Raw genomic sequence first — 15,437 nt, forward strand, 5'->3', positions numbered from 1 at the left:
GACCTTTTCACAATTGACCTCAGGAGAATTGACCTAATTTAGAAGGTCAATTAGGAAATATATGCGGGGGAAACCCTCCCCCCCACAACCCCGTAACCAATCCAAACCCCCCACCCAATTCCCTTATATTTATAATCCAAACCAACCCAATACATATAGAAAATAACTAAAATATAAAGGTCAATTGTGCAGAAGGTTAATTAGGACCACTATAATTAGGTCAATTGTGCAAAAGGTCAATTGTAAAAGGTCAATTTGGGTAATACCCATATAAACATAATATCCGAAAATACAGTTTGCCTAATTCACATAACTATCCATTAACTCTGGTGGCTGTCACTTCAATTGTTGTGCTCCTTCCCACGAATTAGAATGTAATTTTGCCAACTATCATATTTACCTTATTATCAAAAATGAATATTTCAGGCCACCACAGCTTCCCACACCAAGCAGAGGGTGCTAGTTTGAAACAGACATCAGTCTTAATGTACATGCCGCTAAACAAAACAATCTAACCAATGAGGAAGGCACTGTTGGGTGGGTGTAGGAAAACATCAAAGAACCCGTCCAATCAAACTGTAGTGTCAAAAGTGAGTGGGAGGCGTTAAGCCTACCATCTTAACTCACAATTCTAAGGGAGAGACAAAGGGATCATTTTCTTGCTACCTGCTGACCCACATTTTGGGACCAAAAAAAAAAACGCACCAAATTTCCAGAAGGGTTTGAGGCACATTATAAGTTGCTAATCGAGCCACAGGAGAATCATTGCTAGGGGACTCTCTGCTACTTGAATCGAAGGGGATGAGGAAAACCAGATGACATGGATGTTCAGTTCCTTCCCCATTTCTGTCGTCCAGAGAACCAGAACAGTCCAAGGGATCCCGAGATGTCCCAGAGGCGGATTAATGTCCACGCGAACTAATTCAGCAACTAAGTAAGTTACTTGTCCAGTTATATTTTCAGCAAAAAAAGTAATACCGGGATGGTAAGGCAGTTTATATTTCTCCCCAGACAATATGACAATGCATTACTTACCGTAAAAGCATTTCCGATGGTTGTATCTGCTTAGATTCACATGCTGTGCATAGGTCCGACATCCAGTGGTCACTGCGGAGTATTGCATTTTGTTTTTCGTAGTCGAAAAGGGGACGTCGACAAGGCGTGTCTGAAACACTATCCCTATGGTGACGTGCGTTGTACCCACAATCCCTCACGCGTCGAGGTCCCTCTGTTTGTATTTTTCTGCCCTGAGGGAGCCTTCTAGTGAGTGAGTACAGAAAAGAGATATAAAAGGAAGTCTATGTTCCTTCCATCCGAGCGGGGAGGAAGGGTGGGCGCATGTGAATCTAAGCAGATACAACCATCAGAAATGCTTTTACGGTAAGTAATGCATTGTCTTCTGATGTTTGTTAATCTGCTTAGAATCACATGCTGTGCATAGACTAGCGAGCAGTACCCGGAGTTGGCGGTGGGTTATGAGAAGGACAGTAGAGAAAAGATGTCTTAATACTGCCTGTCCCACCTGGGAGTCAGATCTCGAGTGTGCATCTAGACAGTAGTGTTTTGTAAAGGTGTGCACAGAACTCCAGGTAGCCGCTTTGCAGATGGACTCAAGGGGAACATTTGCAATGAATGCTATGGACGCCCCCGTGCTCTTGGCTTAAAGGGCAGTTCTCTCTTAGCAAGAGTATAGCAGAGAGTGATGCATTGAACAATCCATCTAGAAATAGTGGACTTTGAAACTGCATCCCCTTTCTCTTCCTGCTGCCACCGAGACGAAGAACTGATTAGTCTTCCTCAGTGGTCTGGTTCTTTCCATGTAGAACATGACCGCTCTGCGCACATCTAGTGTGTGCAGACTTTTTTCTCCCAAGTTGGAAGGATTTTGAAAGAACGTTGGTAGTTCTATAGACTGGTTTACGTGGAATTTCGAGATGAATTTCGGTGCAAACCTTGGGTGCGTGCGTAGAACCACCTTATCTCTGAACTGTAACGAAGGGGTCTAGAACAGAAAGAGCCTGTAGTTCACTTACTCTCCTGATGGAGGTGATGGCTATTAGAAAAGCAGTCTTAAGAGTGAGGTCTTTAAGAGATGCTTTGTGCATGGGTTCAAATGGTGAGCCCATGAGTCTGGTAAGTACCACGTTAAGGTCCCATCCGGGAGCTGGGTCAGCTATCGGGGGGGGTGTATTCTCTTTACTCCCTCCATGAAGGCCTTTATAACAGGGATCTTCCACCACGACACTGAGTTGGGAAGTGGTGTATGCAGAAAGTGCCGCTAGGTGGACTTTAATGGAATTGAACACTAGACCTGAATCCAATAAATGGGTCAGGTATAGAACAATATGTGTGGGAGAGCAGTCAATCGGGTTGATGCTCTTTCCTCTGCACCAGATGACAAATCTCTTCCACTTGCTAGAATAGCAGTGGCGAGTGTTAGGTTTTCTGGCTTCCCTGAGGATGTCCATGCATCTCTGCGGGAGCTGTAGATGTCCAAATTCTATGATCTCAGGAGCCAGGCTGCTAAGTTCATGTTCTGGGGGCATGAAGTCCTGCCCTTGTCTTGTGACAGCATGTTGTACGGGCAGGGGAGTTTCACTGGGGAAGATAGAGACATCTCCATCAAGTGAGCGAACCATGGCTGTCGGGCCCACATTGGGGCCACCAGTATCATGGTCACTTGTTCCTGGTACATCTTGTGCACCACCTTGTTGAGAAGGGGAGTCAGGGGGAAAAGCGTAAACAAATTTCCCTGACAATTGAATCGACAGACCGTTCCCCTTGGATTGGTTCTGGGGGTACCTGGAGGCGTAACTTTGGCATTGTGAGTTCTCCAGGGTTGCGAACAGGTCTATTTCTGGGAATCCCCATTGCGTGAAGACGTCGAAGACGATGTCTTTGTGCAGTCGCCATTCGTACTCTTCGTGCAGGGGGAAATCTCTGCTGAGTTTGTCTGCCAGCAGATTGAGTTCCCCTGGTACATGTTGTGACAGTAGGAACATGTTTTGTTTGAGAGCCCACTTCCATATATTTTGGGCCAGTTTGGACAGTCCTGGAGAGTGGGTGCCCCCCCTGCTTGTTGATGTAGTACATGGCTGTGGTGCTGTCTGTAAGGACCATCAATGTTTTGCCTTGTAGGTGTTCCTGGAAGGCTTTTAGCGCCTTGAACACAGCCAGTAGCTCCAGTAGATTTATGTGTTTGGATGCTACGTTCGGAGTCCACACTCCGTGAGCAGTCTGATGGGATAGGTGAGCCCCCCATCCTGTGAGGGATGCGTCTGTGGTTAGAGTGGCTTCCGCCGCGGGTGTGGCAAAGGGTTTCCCTCTTACCAGGTTTTCCTTTGTCCACCACCGTAGCGAGAGAACCAAGGCCTGCGAGACCACCACTAGATCGTCCCATAGTCCGCTGGCCTGACACCACTGGCTGTTGAGCCACTCTTGCATTGGGCGCACACGCAGGTGCGCGTGAGGTACCAAATAAATACGACGCCATCATTCCTAGCAAGCGCATTGCTTTGCGTACCGTTACCTCTCGACCGGCCACATATTGAGGGATCTGAAACAGCATGTTTTGGACCCTCTCGTTGGAGGGGAAGACGAGGCCGTCCTTTGTTTGAATTAGAGCCCCTAGGAATTGTTTGATCTGGCTGGGGTCTAGGCTGGACTTCTTTTCGTTGATGGAGAAGCCCAGCTGGAACAAAAGGTCTACAGTCTTTTGGGTATTGGAGAAGCATGTTTCGTAAGAATCCCGTTATGAGCCAGTCGTCGAGGTAAGGGTAAACTGGGATGGACAACCTGCGCGGGTGGGCCGCTGCCACTGCCAGTACCTTCGTGAATACCCTTGGTGCAGATGCTATGCCGAAGGGTAGCACTCTGAACTGGTAGTGTTTGCCCTCTATCATGAACCTGAGGTATTTTCTGTGCGCTGGCAACATTAAAATATGAAAGAATGCATCTTTCATGTCTAGTGTTGTCATGTAATCTCCTTGTGATAGGTTGATCACTTCCTGTAAGGTCACCATACGAAACTTCTGGGGTTTGACAAACTTGTTCGCTGGGCGCAGATCTAATACAGGGCGCATGGTTAGATCCTTTTTGGGTACAAGGAAGTACACTGAATAAATGCCTTCCGTTACCTGAGATAGAGGCACGACCTCTATGGCTCCTTTTTCCAGCAGTTGTTCTACTTCTTGGAGAAGGATGGCAAGGTGTTCTGGTGTCATGCGTCGTCCCCTCAGGGGTCTGTATGTTGGGGAACTGTTGAATTCGATGCAGTATCCGTGGGCTACGGTGGAAAGTACCCATCGGTCTGACGTTATTCCCTCCCATGCTGGAAGAAAGGATGTTAGCCGGCCCCCGACCGGTGTTGCATGGGAGGGGACGCGAATCTTCGTGTCACTTGGTGTTGTTGGGGGCTTGGGAGCCTCTGGGGGTGGACCCCCGACCTCTCCCTTTGCCACGGCGCTGGCCTCTTTGGCTGTACTGCCCACTATTGGTCTGGTAATTGGTGGCAGGGTACTGTTGCTGCTGATTCTGTTGTTGGCGTTGGCCACGAAAAAAGCGTTTGTTGCCATAGCCGCGTCTGGTAGTGGGCTTAGAGATCTGGTCAAGAGTTTTGATAGTATCTAACTCTTTTTTAGCCATCTCCAGAGCCTCATCCACCGCTTTCCCGAAGAGGTTTGAGTCTTCAATAGGTTTATTTATTAAAGACGCCTGTGTCTCCGGTTTGAACCCTGAGTTACGCAGCCATACATGGCGTTTTAGGAGTATTCCCTGAACCAGGGAACGTCCCGCTGTCTCTGCAGCATCCAGAGAGTTCTTCACAATGCTCTGGTTGACCTGGGTTCCTTCGCCAATAGTTGATATCAGGCGTGTCCGTAGCGGTTCCGGCGCTTCTTCGGCGTCTTTGCGCAGTTTGGCCCACTGCGCGTCCGCGTAGCTAGCTAGCAAGGAATTGTTGTTAGCAATTCTTGCAGAAAAGGCAGCCGAGGATGTGACTCTCTTTCCAAGGGCATATAATCTCTTGCCCTCCTTGTCAGGTGGTGCCTCGCTGGTGGACAGCGGCACCCCTGCCCTCTTCCTTATATTAGTTACTACAAGGGAGTCAGGAATAGAATGTCCCCTGATGTACAGCGGGTCTGAGGGTGAAGGAGTGAAACGTTTTTCAATTCTTGGATTAACTCCTCTGATTAGTGCGGGCGTGGATAGCGAAGGGATGATTCTTCTCTTCACTGAAGCGAGGGGAATGGTCTGGCTGACCGGGGGTTTCTCCTTAATTACTCTTTCCACAGTCTATTTCAGGAGAGATCTCCCCAGTGTCCAGTTCGAAATGTGCTGCTGCTCTGCGCAACAGGGCATTGAATGTGGGCTGATCGTCTATGGGAGACGTGTTCCTAACAGGTGAATTGTCAGGAGGATTTAGGTTCAGGACATCAGTGTCCGAATATACTGATGGGGATTGCCAGGGATGTGAAGGCCCTTCTTCTGGATTTTCTCCGAAGCCTTCTCCTACCATGTCTGGGCTGTCCTCCAGACCTTCCTCCTGGTTCTGTCCCTCTTCATCCTCCACAAATTCATCCTCCTCCTCCAAGTATTGCTCCTCACCAGTGAGGTCATACACATTATGGAAATCTGAGGCTGTGTCCTGCTGGGAGGGGTTGAATAGTCTCGGATATTTAGCCCTGGGGTCCTCCTGAGGCCCTTCTCTTGGGAGTGGGAGGGTTCTGGGTCTTCATAAACCTCTCCATTCTCTCCATGCAGAGATGGAGCCTTTCCATGGTCTCATGGGGTACCCCTGAGCGGTCTAGCGGGGGAAAATTAGTGTCTTCCGCCTGAAAACAGCTCGACCTCTCCCATAACGTCGAGGAAAGTGTCCCGTCGCCTTCAGAAAAGCCTTCCGCTGTGCTGGGGGTCCCCCCGACTGAAGGGGGTAGTCCCTGTCTCTCTTCGGGCCTTTTCGGCGTGTCTTTCGACCTTTGCGTAGCGCTCGACTTGTCTTTCGGCGTACGCTTATGGGCGTCGGCTACAACGATCCTCGCCAAGCTCTCTGCGACTAGTTTGTCAGAGGAGGGCTGTGGTTTCGACGTTACGGGTGTCGATCGTTCTACGGCGGCGTGCGCTCTCTGCTGGTGCGCGCCGGCCGATGGTTTGGGGACGGCACCCTTATTTGCCGAAAGCCCAGTCGCTGGTCGCGGCTGCGAGAGGGGCTTCGAAACCTGAACGGTCCGAGGAGGCCGCCGGTGGAACCTGCGTCTCCTTGGGCGCTAATGCTTTCTTCGTCTTTGACGAAGAAGAGCCGTGGGTTGTGTGCTTATGGGTGGTATCGTGTGCGTCAGTGTCGCCGGGGTGTTCATCCCCATAAGCAGGGCGTGAGCCGAGCCCGTCGGGGCCGGGGACAGACGAAGAGCGCGAGCGCTCTTTAGAGGGGTCTACGACTTCCGTAGCGGAGGTCGTGTTATCACGTTCCTCGTAACTGTCGGTGGTAGCAGCGGCGGGTGAGGAATCTGCCTTCGACATAGCGTAGGCCGCCCACCTCTTGACCCTACGGTCTTTTAGAGTCTTTGGCTTAAGAAGCTGACAAGCCGTGCAACCCTCCTCCTTGTGATCGAGGGGCAAGCAGCGGTTACACCGTGAATGCTTGTCCTTCCAAGTGAACTTGCCCTTGCAACGCGGGCAAAACCTAAAGGGTGTCCTCTCCATAGCTGAGGCAGTAAATCGTGATAACGACCCCACGGGAAAGGAAAGGGAAAGGCATTCTCAGAAAGGAAACAGATGTCCCACAACCCCACTCTCCCTACTGTATTTGGCCTGCGAGGCCAGGCCACGTGTTCGGCAACGCAGAAGGATCTCCTCCGCTCGTCCCCTCCGTCGAAGATCTTGCTCGGCGGAGAACAGCTTCACAACTGCGTCGAGGGAGGGATCTATGTGTTATATATTAATAAGAAAACGACCAAAGGTCGAGGAGATGAATCTGCAATGTCTCTCGAGGAGCTCCGCGTAAAGGCGACCAGTAGCTTGGCGGAAAAAAACAATCTGAGGGACCTCGACGCGTGAGGGATTGTGGGTACAACGCACGTCACTATAGGGATAGTGTTTCAGACACGCCTTGTCGACGTCCCCTTTTCGACTACGAAAAACAAAATGCAATACTCCGCAGTGACCACTGGATGTCAGATCTATGCACAGCATGTGATTCTAAGCAGATTAACAAACATCAGAAATTAAATTACTGGATTGGTTCAGATAAAGTAAATAGTCTTCTGAAATTGGCTTATGAAGTGAAGCCACATATTTAACAAAGGAATTAAAAAGGCTTGACGCACTGAAACCGCATAGTAAAATGTCACAAATTCTAATATTTTTCACAAGGATGCAAAATATTGGGAGAGCGCTTGGGGGACTTTGTTAGAAACCGGTTATTCATAGGGTTGGTTATTCATAGGGTTTCATTCCCTACAAGCCTGTCTACTTTTAAAAAAGAAAGCAAAACCATTAGAAAATTCCCTTTTATCCATTTGCAAATTAAAACCCTAAATCTTCGCAAATTCATAGGTCACATTCTATATAGGAAAACTCACTCCTAAAAACGTGCAGCTCCACACATTTATTTTTAAGATCTAAATCCAATACAAGTATGATGTAATATAGGTTTCGCTTGCAAGCCCAGCAGAATACTTTACTTATTTTTCAGTTAGTGTAGTAGTCAAATGCCATTCGCTGTGGTTTAAAGTCATGCAGACTGATTTACATGCATGTAGACATCCCAGCTGGCATGCAGAATGGTAGTGCCAGTGTGTTTGGCAGTTTAATTACAGGGTATATCTGTATATACACGGTAATCTGGTAAGAGGCTGGATAGGGCTCTAGTAGGAGTCACCTGGCGGCCACACTGCGTTCAGTGCCATCAATCCCATTTGCCTTGAAAATTAGCCCCGAGGGTCGAAACACATATCGGCTACATGACTAAAATAATTTGTTACACTTCTCAAAGAACTAAGTTTCCGACTCATTAATAGATTCTACTCACATCAACTTTACAGTACCCAGCGCGACTGTGCAGGGCCTCCCACCTCCCTACTGCGAAAAAAGAATGTGTAATGCATTCATAATGCTCATGCATTAAGAGGTCCATGGGTGGGGACATCATCCAAGTTAGGTGGCTGTGGCAAGTATCTCTTTGAAGTGTGATCATGTCTAAATGTGGAATCGCGCATAAGTAATCTGTATAAGCAAACAATGCAAGTACCAGCTGCAGGGAAAAACTTAAGGAAAGGGGAGTTTCCAGGAAAAAAGGGGTTTTAGATGCAAAATCTACAGTAATCCCATGATGATGAGCGTTTGTTTTCACAAAGAAATTGAGCAGGGCATTGTGTCTGCCGTCTGTCCGAATAGCTTCAGTTTTATTGGTGGTCTTTTTTGTGACTGGGATCTTTATGCACCACATGCCGCATTGAGATGGTTTTGAACAGTGATTAAGTGAATTTAACAGGTGAGCATTGTGGATGCCCTTTCTGATTAAGTCATGAAAACACAAAAATAGCTTTAGCCAAACCATGCACTTCGTTTTCAGTTGTAAGAGTTAATACCTGTTTATCCTTTGGGATGTTGTACATTTTGGTGAGCGATTCCATGATCTCAGATGGACTTTCTGAAATCTAAGACAGAAAATACATTTTAAATGAATGCTTCAATAATGTGGATGAGAAAATGTTTGTCATGCTAGTAACAATCTCTGGCAACAGGAAAGATTATGAAATCATGTGCACAAGGAAAAGAAAAAAGGTCTATTTAAGCAAATATTCATAAGATAAACTGGCCTTGTCAGCAAACAGACTTCCTTAGTAAAGGATGTCTTCAACCCACAAGACAAACATTAGAAGTAATTTCCTAGCACTGTTCGCGTATGGATTTACATTCCTCCAAGCTAAACAAAAATTCTTTGGCTTTCCATGGTCCACTTTGAGGAAGTTGTAGTTGGGGAATCAAGCCATGCACTCAAGTGGTGTGTAGGGTAAACAAAAACAAGTTAACAGAATTGGTGTTAATATCTACACAATACATTAATTCTTTAGTTTCGATCCATTCTGCCTACACAGTGCAAGCTTGTGCACCTGCCCCATCATTTTTGGTGGTGCTCAAAGGAAAACTGCAGTGAGCACAGCCCGCATCATCTAGCTCAACGATGGCCTTAACAACAAGTATGTCTCTGCATTAACCAATTTAGTACAACTTGTAGTCCAGCATTTCGACTACTTTAACCCTGTCAACGCAATCTTGCCCATAATGCAAGAGGGCTACAAAGGAATAATCAAGGCTCCTAAAAAGGATTACATTATGCAAATATATTTAGTTGAAGCTCACTCGCTAATCACTCCACAATCTGCTTGCAAGGCACCAATAATCTTATTTCCACTCAAATGATCAGGTGTATGAGGATATGCCCCCTTCATTATTTTCTAGGAAATCAAAGCACTTTAAGGTTTTCATGCTTTTGCCGACAGATGCCTATCTAAGGTCGACCAGGCATATAAAAGCCTAAAGATACACCATCTTTTGTTCAGAAATAACATCCTGTTGTACTTTAATATTGGCATGGTTTCATGGATTGAGTGAGACAACCCACAAAACATTACAAAACATTACTGAGCATTTATTTAATCGATACAACGGAGTGTAGACAACTATTGATGTGGTGTTCCGGCTCAGATTACACAGCCCTATGAAGGTGCAGATGGAAAAAATGTTGCTTGGCCCGCAAAGCATTTTGGGAGTGCAAAGATGGTTCCTGCTTTAAACACTACATTTTTGAAGAAACCACACTTGCCTATGCCCTTTATCAGATATTAATTTCTGCATGAAGATACCTAAACTGGTTTCTGCTCCCCTCTGAATATTGATCAGGCAAGGACTTTGAGGGGCAACCACATATCACAGTACCTGCAGCTTCACATGGCATCCAGGCAGCATTTTTTCATCCCCTTTTTTGTTCCCCTCCCAGCACCAGGCACAAGGAACCCAACTTTGCAGCTTAAGGGATTTTTTTTTTTTCTTGCACCAATCGTGCGTTTGGACTGCATTGATGAAAGCACAATATTTTAACTGGAAACAGTAAAACAGATGTTTAGCCTAATGTTCAATAAAGACTATTTTTCAACTCTTGAAAAATAATATTTTTAAAAGTAAATATAATTTCACACATTACTTAGCATAATCATATTTTTGATGCTTGTATTTTTTATGCTTAGATTCACATGCTTTGCATAGGCTGACATTTAGTGGTAAGTGCAGAGTATTGCAGATGTTTTGGAAGTTTGAAAAGGAACATCGACTGGGCGTGTTGGTAATATTCTCCCTAGTGTGAAGTATACTGTACGCATGATCCCCCACGCGTCAAGGTCCCTCAGATTTGGTTTCCGACATGAGGGAATATGACGTGTACGCGTGAATAGGTACGTTGTGATGAGGTTGAAATATCTGATTTGCCCTATAACCTTCAACTCCAAGTGGGGAGGAAGGGTGGGCAAATGTGAATCTAAGCAGATACAAGCAACAGAACAGAAGTTACTTACCAACTGGTAACTTTCTTTCGACTGGATGTTCCTCCAACGTATTCTACATCTTTGACATGTAATGTCCACAGCTGTGCTGCTTGGGAAATTTTTCAGCAGAGGCATCCTGCGTCGATGGCGTCGGGTCTATGTCCATCGAAAACCTCCATCGAGGGTGACATTATTGGATGTTACAAGTAGGATGGACGGCACCCGTAGCCTCAGTTCGTTTTTCCCTCCATAACGTGTGCCATAACCACACACCAAGCCTCCCTGACTACACATAGCCTTGTGGGAACATAAGTTGCAATAGCATGGGAAATTCTTCAGAGGGGTAGGCTGGGAGGGCGACGTGGAAAACGTTGGAGGAACATCCAGTCAAAAGAACATTACCAGTTGGTAAGTAACGTTCTTCAAATGGATGGTGTCCTCCAACGTATTCCACATCTTTGACAGACTCCCAAAGCAGTAACCGTGAACGGAGGGAGAAGAATTTGGATATACCCAATAAGATGGCAGCATAGAGCACTGCTTTACCAAAGGCCATATCTTGACCATGGAAAGTATCCAGGAGTAATGCTCGACAAAGGTGTGGATGGAAGACCACGTTGCAGCATCACAAATATTTTTGTAGGGCTGTGGATGTAGCTACACCCCTGGTGGAGTGAGCTCGCAAACCCTCAGGTGGGTCCTTGCCAGCCAATGTAACATTTAGCAATGGTGAGGATAATCCACCTGGAGGTCTATTTGGTCACAGTTTGGCCCAATCAGTGTCCAGTGTATCCCACAAAACGTTGGTCGTCCACTCTGACCCTGGACATGCTAGAAATATAAGAGCTCATAGCTCTCCTAGGGTCCAACCTATGGAGTCTCTCCTCTTCCTTACCAGGAGGAGGATAGAAAGCAGGAAGTACCACCTTCTGGCTCAAATGAAACTCAGACACTACCTTACGTAGAAAGGAAGGACGTAACCTCAGTACAACCCTATCCCTGTGGAACAGAAAAGGGAGGCTTAGACGAAAGTGCCTGCAACTCGCTCACTCTGAGCAGATGTAACCGCAATCAAGAAAAATGTCTTCAATGTCAAGTCACAAAGGACTAGAGGGCAAAGGTTCAAACGGAGCACCCATCAAGAATTTCAAGACTAGATTCAGATCCCAAACGGGCACCTGAAAAGGGGACAGCGGGAACACACAAGCCCTTTTAGAAACTGGGTAATCAAATGAATCTTAAAATAAGAATATTCTTCAGACGAGCGCTTGAAAATAGACAGCATGGAAGGTAACCTTTAATCGTACCCACTTGAAGACCCTTGTGGGCCAAAGAAAGCCATCGGAATGGAACACTGAAAAGGATCGACATAGTGTCCTCTGCACCAATCGCAAAACTTATGCCAACGGCACAGGCATTGGATTGCCGTACGCCTGGCCAAAGCAACACCTTCATCACGTCATCCAGGAGGTCCCAATCCTTACATCTCAACCTTCCAGAAACCAAGCATGACGGTTGAGTCTCTTGACCCTTGGATGGAGAACCCGACCCCCCCACACCTCCTCCTAGTGTGAGAGAAGATCCTCTGTGGGGAAGAGTGCGTGGAGGACAGATGGACATATCTAGAAGGTGCGGGTACCACAATCTCCTGCCCCAATCTGGAGCAATTAGGATCATGTGGGACCCGAACCTCCGCAAACTGCTTAGAACTTGACGGGGACCGGAGGAAACTTGTACAGAAGTGGGAATGACCAATCCGTGACGAACGCGTCCCCCAACGCTCCTCTCGGAAGAAATTCCCTTGAGCAATAGGTCTCGCACTTCCGGTTGGCACCAGTTGCAAAGAGATCCACTTGAGGGGTTCCCCAAAGGGCAAAGATCTACTGAAAAATTTCCCGAGTCAACTCCCACTCGTGGGAGACGGCGCTCTGCCTGCTCAGAGCGTCTGCTGCCGCATTCTCCTCTCCGGCCAGATCAACTGCTCAGAGTGAGGTTCCCTGCTGTATTGCCCAGAACCAGAGCTGCATCGCCTCCCTACACAGCGGGATCAACCCTACACCCCCGTTTTTGTTGAGGTAATGCATGGCCACCGTGTTGTCCGTCATGATCAGGACACTCTTCCCACACACAAACGGCAGAAAAGCCCTCAGGGCTAGCCTGATGGCTCTTGCTCCAAAAGATTTATGTGAAGTCTGGACGACGGAGACCAACGACCGCTGGCGGTCAGCTCATTGGCGCGAGCCCCCCATCCTGTGAGGGAAGCATCCTTCACTACCGTCACCTCCAGCCACGGTTGCCAAAATGGCTCTCCCTTCATCAGATTCCCTTTTCAGGCCCTCCACAGAAGATCCTGTGAGACCTTGAGCTGAATCTGAAGGAGATCCAACATCTTGCCTGAGAATTGGGACCACTGTGTCCAGAGGGCCCATTGAAGGGATCTCATCCGCAGTCTGGCCTCCGGCACCAGAAAAAGGCAGGATGCCGTGAGGCCGAGCAACCTTAAGAATTCAAAAGCCTGGAGACTCTGGGCATGTTGAAATTTGTCGACCATCTGGACAATGGGACGAGCCCTCACCCTGGGTGGCGAGCACTTCCCAAAGGATGTCCAACACAGCCCAGATTTACTGGAGCTGTTGGAAAGGGGTCCTATGCGACTTCTTGAAATTGAGGGTGAAGCCCAGATTGTGAAGCAAGTGGCAGGTGAGAGATGGTCCAAGGCTTGTTCAGGAGAACGCGCTTTACCAGCCAGTCGTCCAGGTAGGGGCAGACGTGAACCCCCCTCTCCCGAGATACGCTACCACCACCATGAGCTTGGTGAAGACCCTCAGGCGGAGGTCAACCCGAATGGCAGGACCCAAAACAAAGTGCGAGCTGCCAACAGCGAACCTCAGGTATTTTCTGTGCTTTGGATGGATCGGCACATGAAAATAAGCATCCTGTAGGTCCAATGACACCAACCAATCCTGAAGTCGAAGGGCCTGAAGGACCTAAGAAAGAGTGACCATCTTGGACTTGTCCTTCCTGGTGAACGTTTTCAAGCAACGCAAGTCCAGGATGGGTCTCAGTACTCTGTCTTTCTTGGGAATCAAAAAATATGGGGAATACCAGCCCTTGTTCCTCTCCGCCACAGGCACTAGTTCTATAGTGCCTTTCTCCAGCAGGGTCAAGATTTCCTGCACGAGGAGCGGATCCGGAATCTTTCCTCAGTGGATTGTCGCGAGGCCGATTTAGGAAGGGTAGACAGTAGCAGTGGGCTATTGTTTCCAGAACCCACGCATCTGAAGTAATGGCTCGCCACTCTTCGAGATGCTGAGACAGTCTGCCCACACCCGGCGCACAATGAGACCTGGCCACATAGCTGTCCTGGAGCAGCAGCGCCTGAAGGCAGAGGCAGCTGTCTGAGCGGCTTTGGCACCACTCCCCCGTCCACTGCGGATAGTTTTCCGATGTCCCCTTTGACTGGCCTCTCCCCTCGCTCTACCAAAAGAGTAGTAACGAAAAGAACCCCTCCACTGCTGTCCCCTAGGACGAAAAGGCAGAGGTTGATGCACAACTGCACCCAAAGATTTCACAGCCGCTTTGGAGGTCTGCAACCTCTCAAGGCTCTCGTCAGCCTTGCTGCTAAACAAATGAGAGCTGTCAAAGGGCATGTTGAGAAGACGGGCTGGTACGTCCGGTGCAAAGCCCGACTTCTGCAACAACGCAAACCTGCACATCATGGTGCTCGCAGCCATGGACCGGCTGACACGGTCTTAGAAGTTGGGCCCAACCTCAGCAAACAGCACCTTGTGTATTAGTCCCTCTGCATGAGCGCAAACACCACCCCCATCCTGGCCAGGTCTCAATTCCACAACCACCTCCATTGTTCGGAGAGTTACAGACTCTTGCGCCATGGGAAGAATGCGCCCTGCAAAGTCATGAGAAGGGAGCAGAGTGCCTCTTGGCAGTACCATCCCACAAAGCAGATAGCAAGGCCCACCTGCCACCAATGATCGCTACATGAGAAATACAGCCTTGCCATGCTTTCATCACATGACCCCTGCATGCCACAGCATCATCCAAACCCAGACCGATCATAAAACTTTTACAACCCTCGGTCTATCACTAAGTTCAGAATGCAAGGCTATCGCGCCTTCAGAAATGGGTCACATGATTTGTGCAGCAGAATGTGGGGAAGCATCAGCATTATAGCTCAAAATTAAGGTTGAGGACCTTGGGAGTTGCTGATCTGTCTTGGAACGAGTGAAGTGTGTGAGTTAGTGTGACCTTGGTTCTCCACCGAGCCCATCCCTGTATCTACCAGGTTCATGGTTACAATCATAAGAATACCTGTTGAAGGAGCCAATTGTTAGATCAGCTCACCACGGTTGACGATCCCAGCAATAACCATGTGAACAAAGCTGAACAGATGAAGATGGATCAATGGCCTGGCCTGGCATCCCAAAAAGAGCAGCGCCTACACCTATAAGCCTCCGCCAATCTGTATCATAGAATTGTATAGTATGACTTAGAAGCACAAAAAGCATTACTAATGTATCGCACATGCCAACGGACCTCAATGTTACATGGCAGCAGAGTTCTTTGCCTTCCTATTTTATAAATATTGGTTATCCTTGCAAGAGTGCCTTGTGCCTTTTTCCTCGTGGGCTATTTTTTCTGGTGCCTTCATTTGGTGACCCAGACATGATCCCAGCAACCCCCGCACTGACAGAGGCTTCCAGGCCACTTCTCCAGAGGGGTTGCACCTATCTGCAGCGACCAGCCCCCAAAAACGCGCACATCCCAGAGGTTTGCAGGAGCAGTCTTTGCAGAATTCCAGTCTGCTCTTTGACGCGGGTACGGTACTGGAGAGTGCAGGCCCGTGTTGGAACTCTGACGGAGGAGTTCGGGTGAACACGC

The 15,437-nt window shown here is 48.0% G+C and overlaps 1 protein-coding gene across 5 annotated transcripts in view; it reads right to left on the reverse strand.

Moving 5' to 3' along the window:
- The window catches only part of HUWE1 (HECT, UBA and WWE domain containing E3 ubiquitin protein ligase 1), a 2,445,223-nt gene that overhangs the window by 2,225,139 nt on the left and 204,647 nt on the right, over nt 1-15,437 (reverse strand). For all 5 annotated transcript variants that reach the window (XM_069645305.1, XM_069645304.1, XM_069645303.1 and 2 more), the window contains exon 9: nt 8,586-8,654. In XM_069645305.1, the coding sequence (XP_069501406.1) occupies nt 8,586-8,654 (69 nt within the window). The remainder of the gene's footprint in view (nt 1-8,585; nt 8,655-15,437) is intronic.

This window comes from Ambystoma mexicanum, chromosome 2p (genome assembly GCF_040938575.1).
Source record: "Ambystoma mexicanum isolate Mex_15411 chromosome 2p, UKY_AmexF1_1, whole genome shotgun sequence".
Classification (NCBI taxonomy): Eukaryota; Metazoa; Chordata; class Amphibia; order Caudata; family Ambystomatidae; genus Ambystoma; species Ambystoma mexicanum.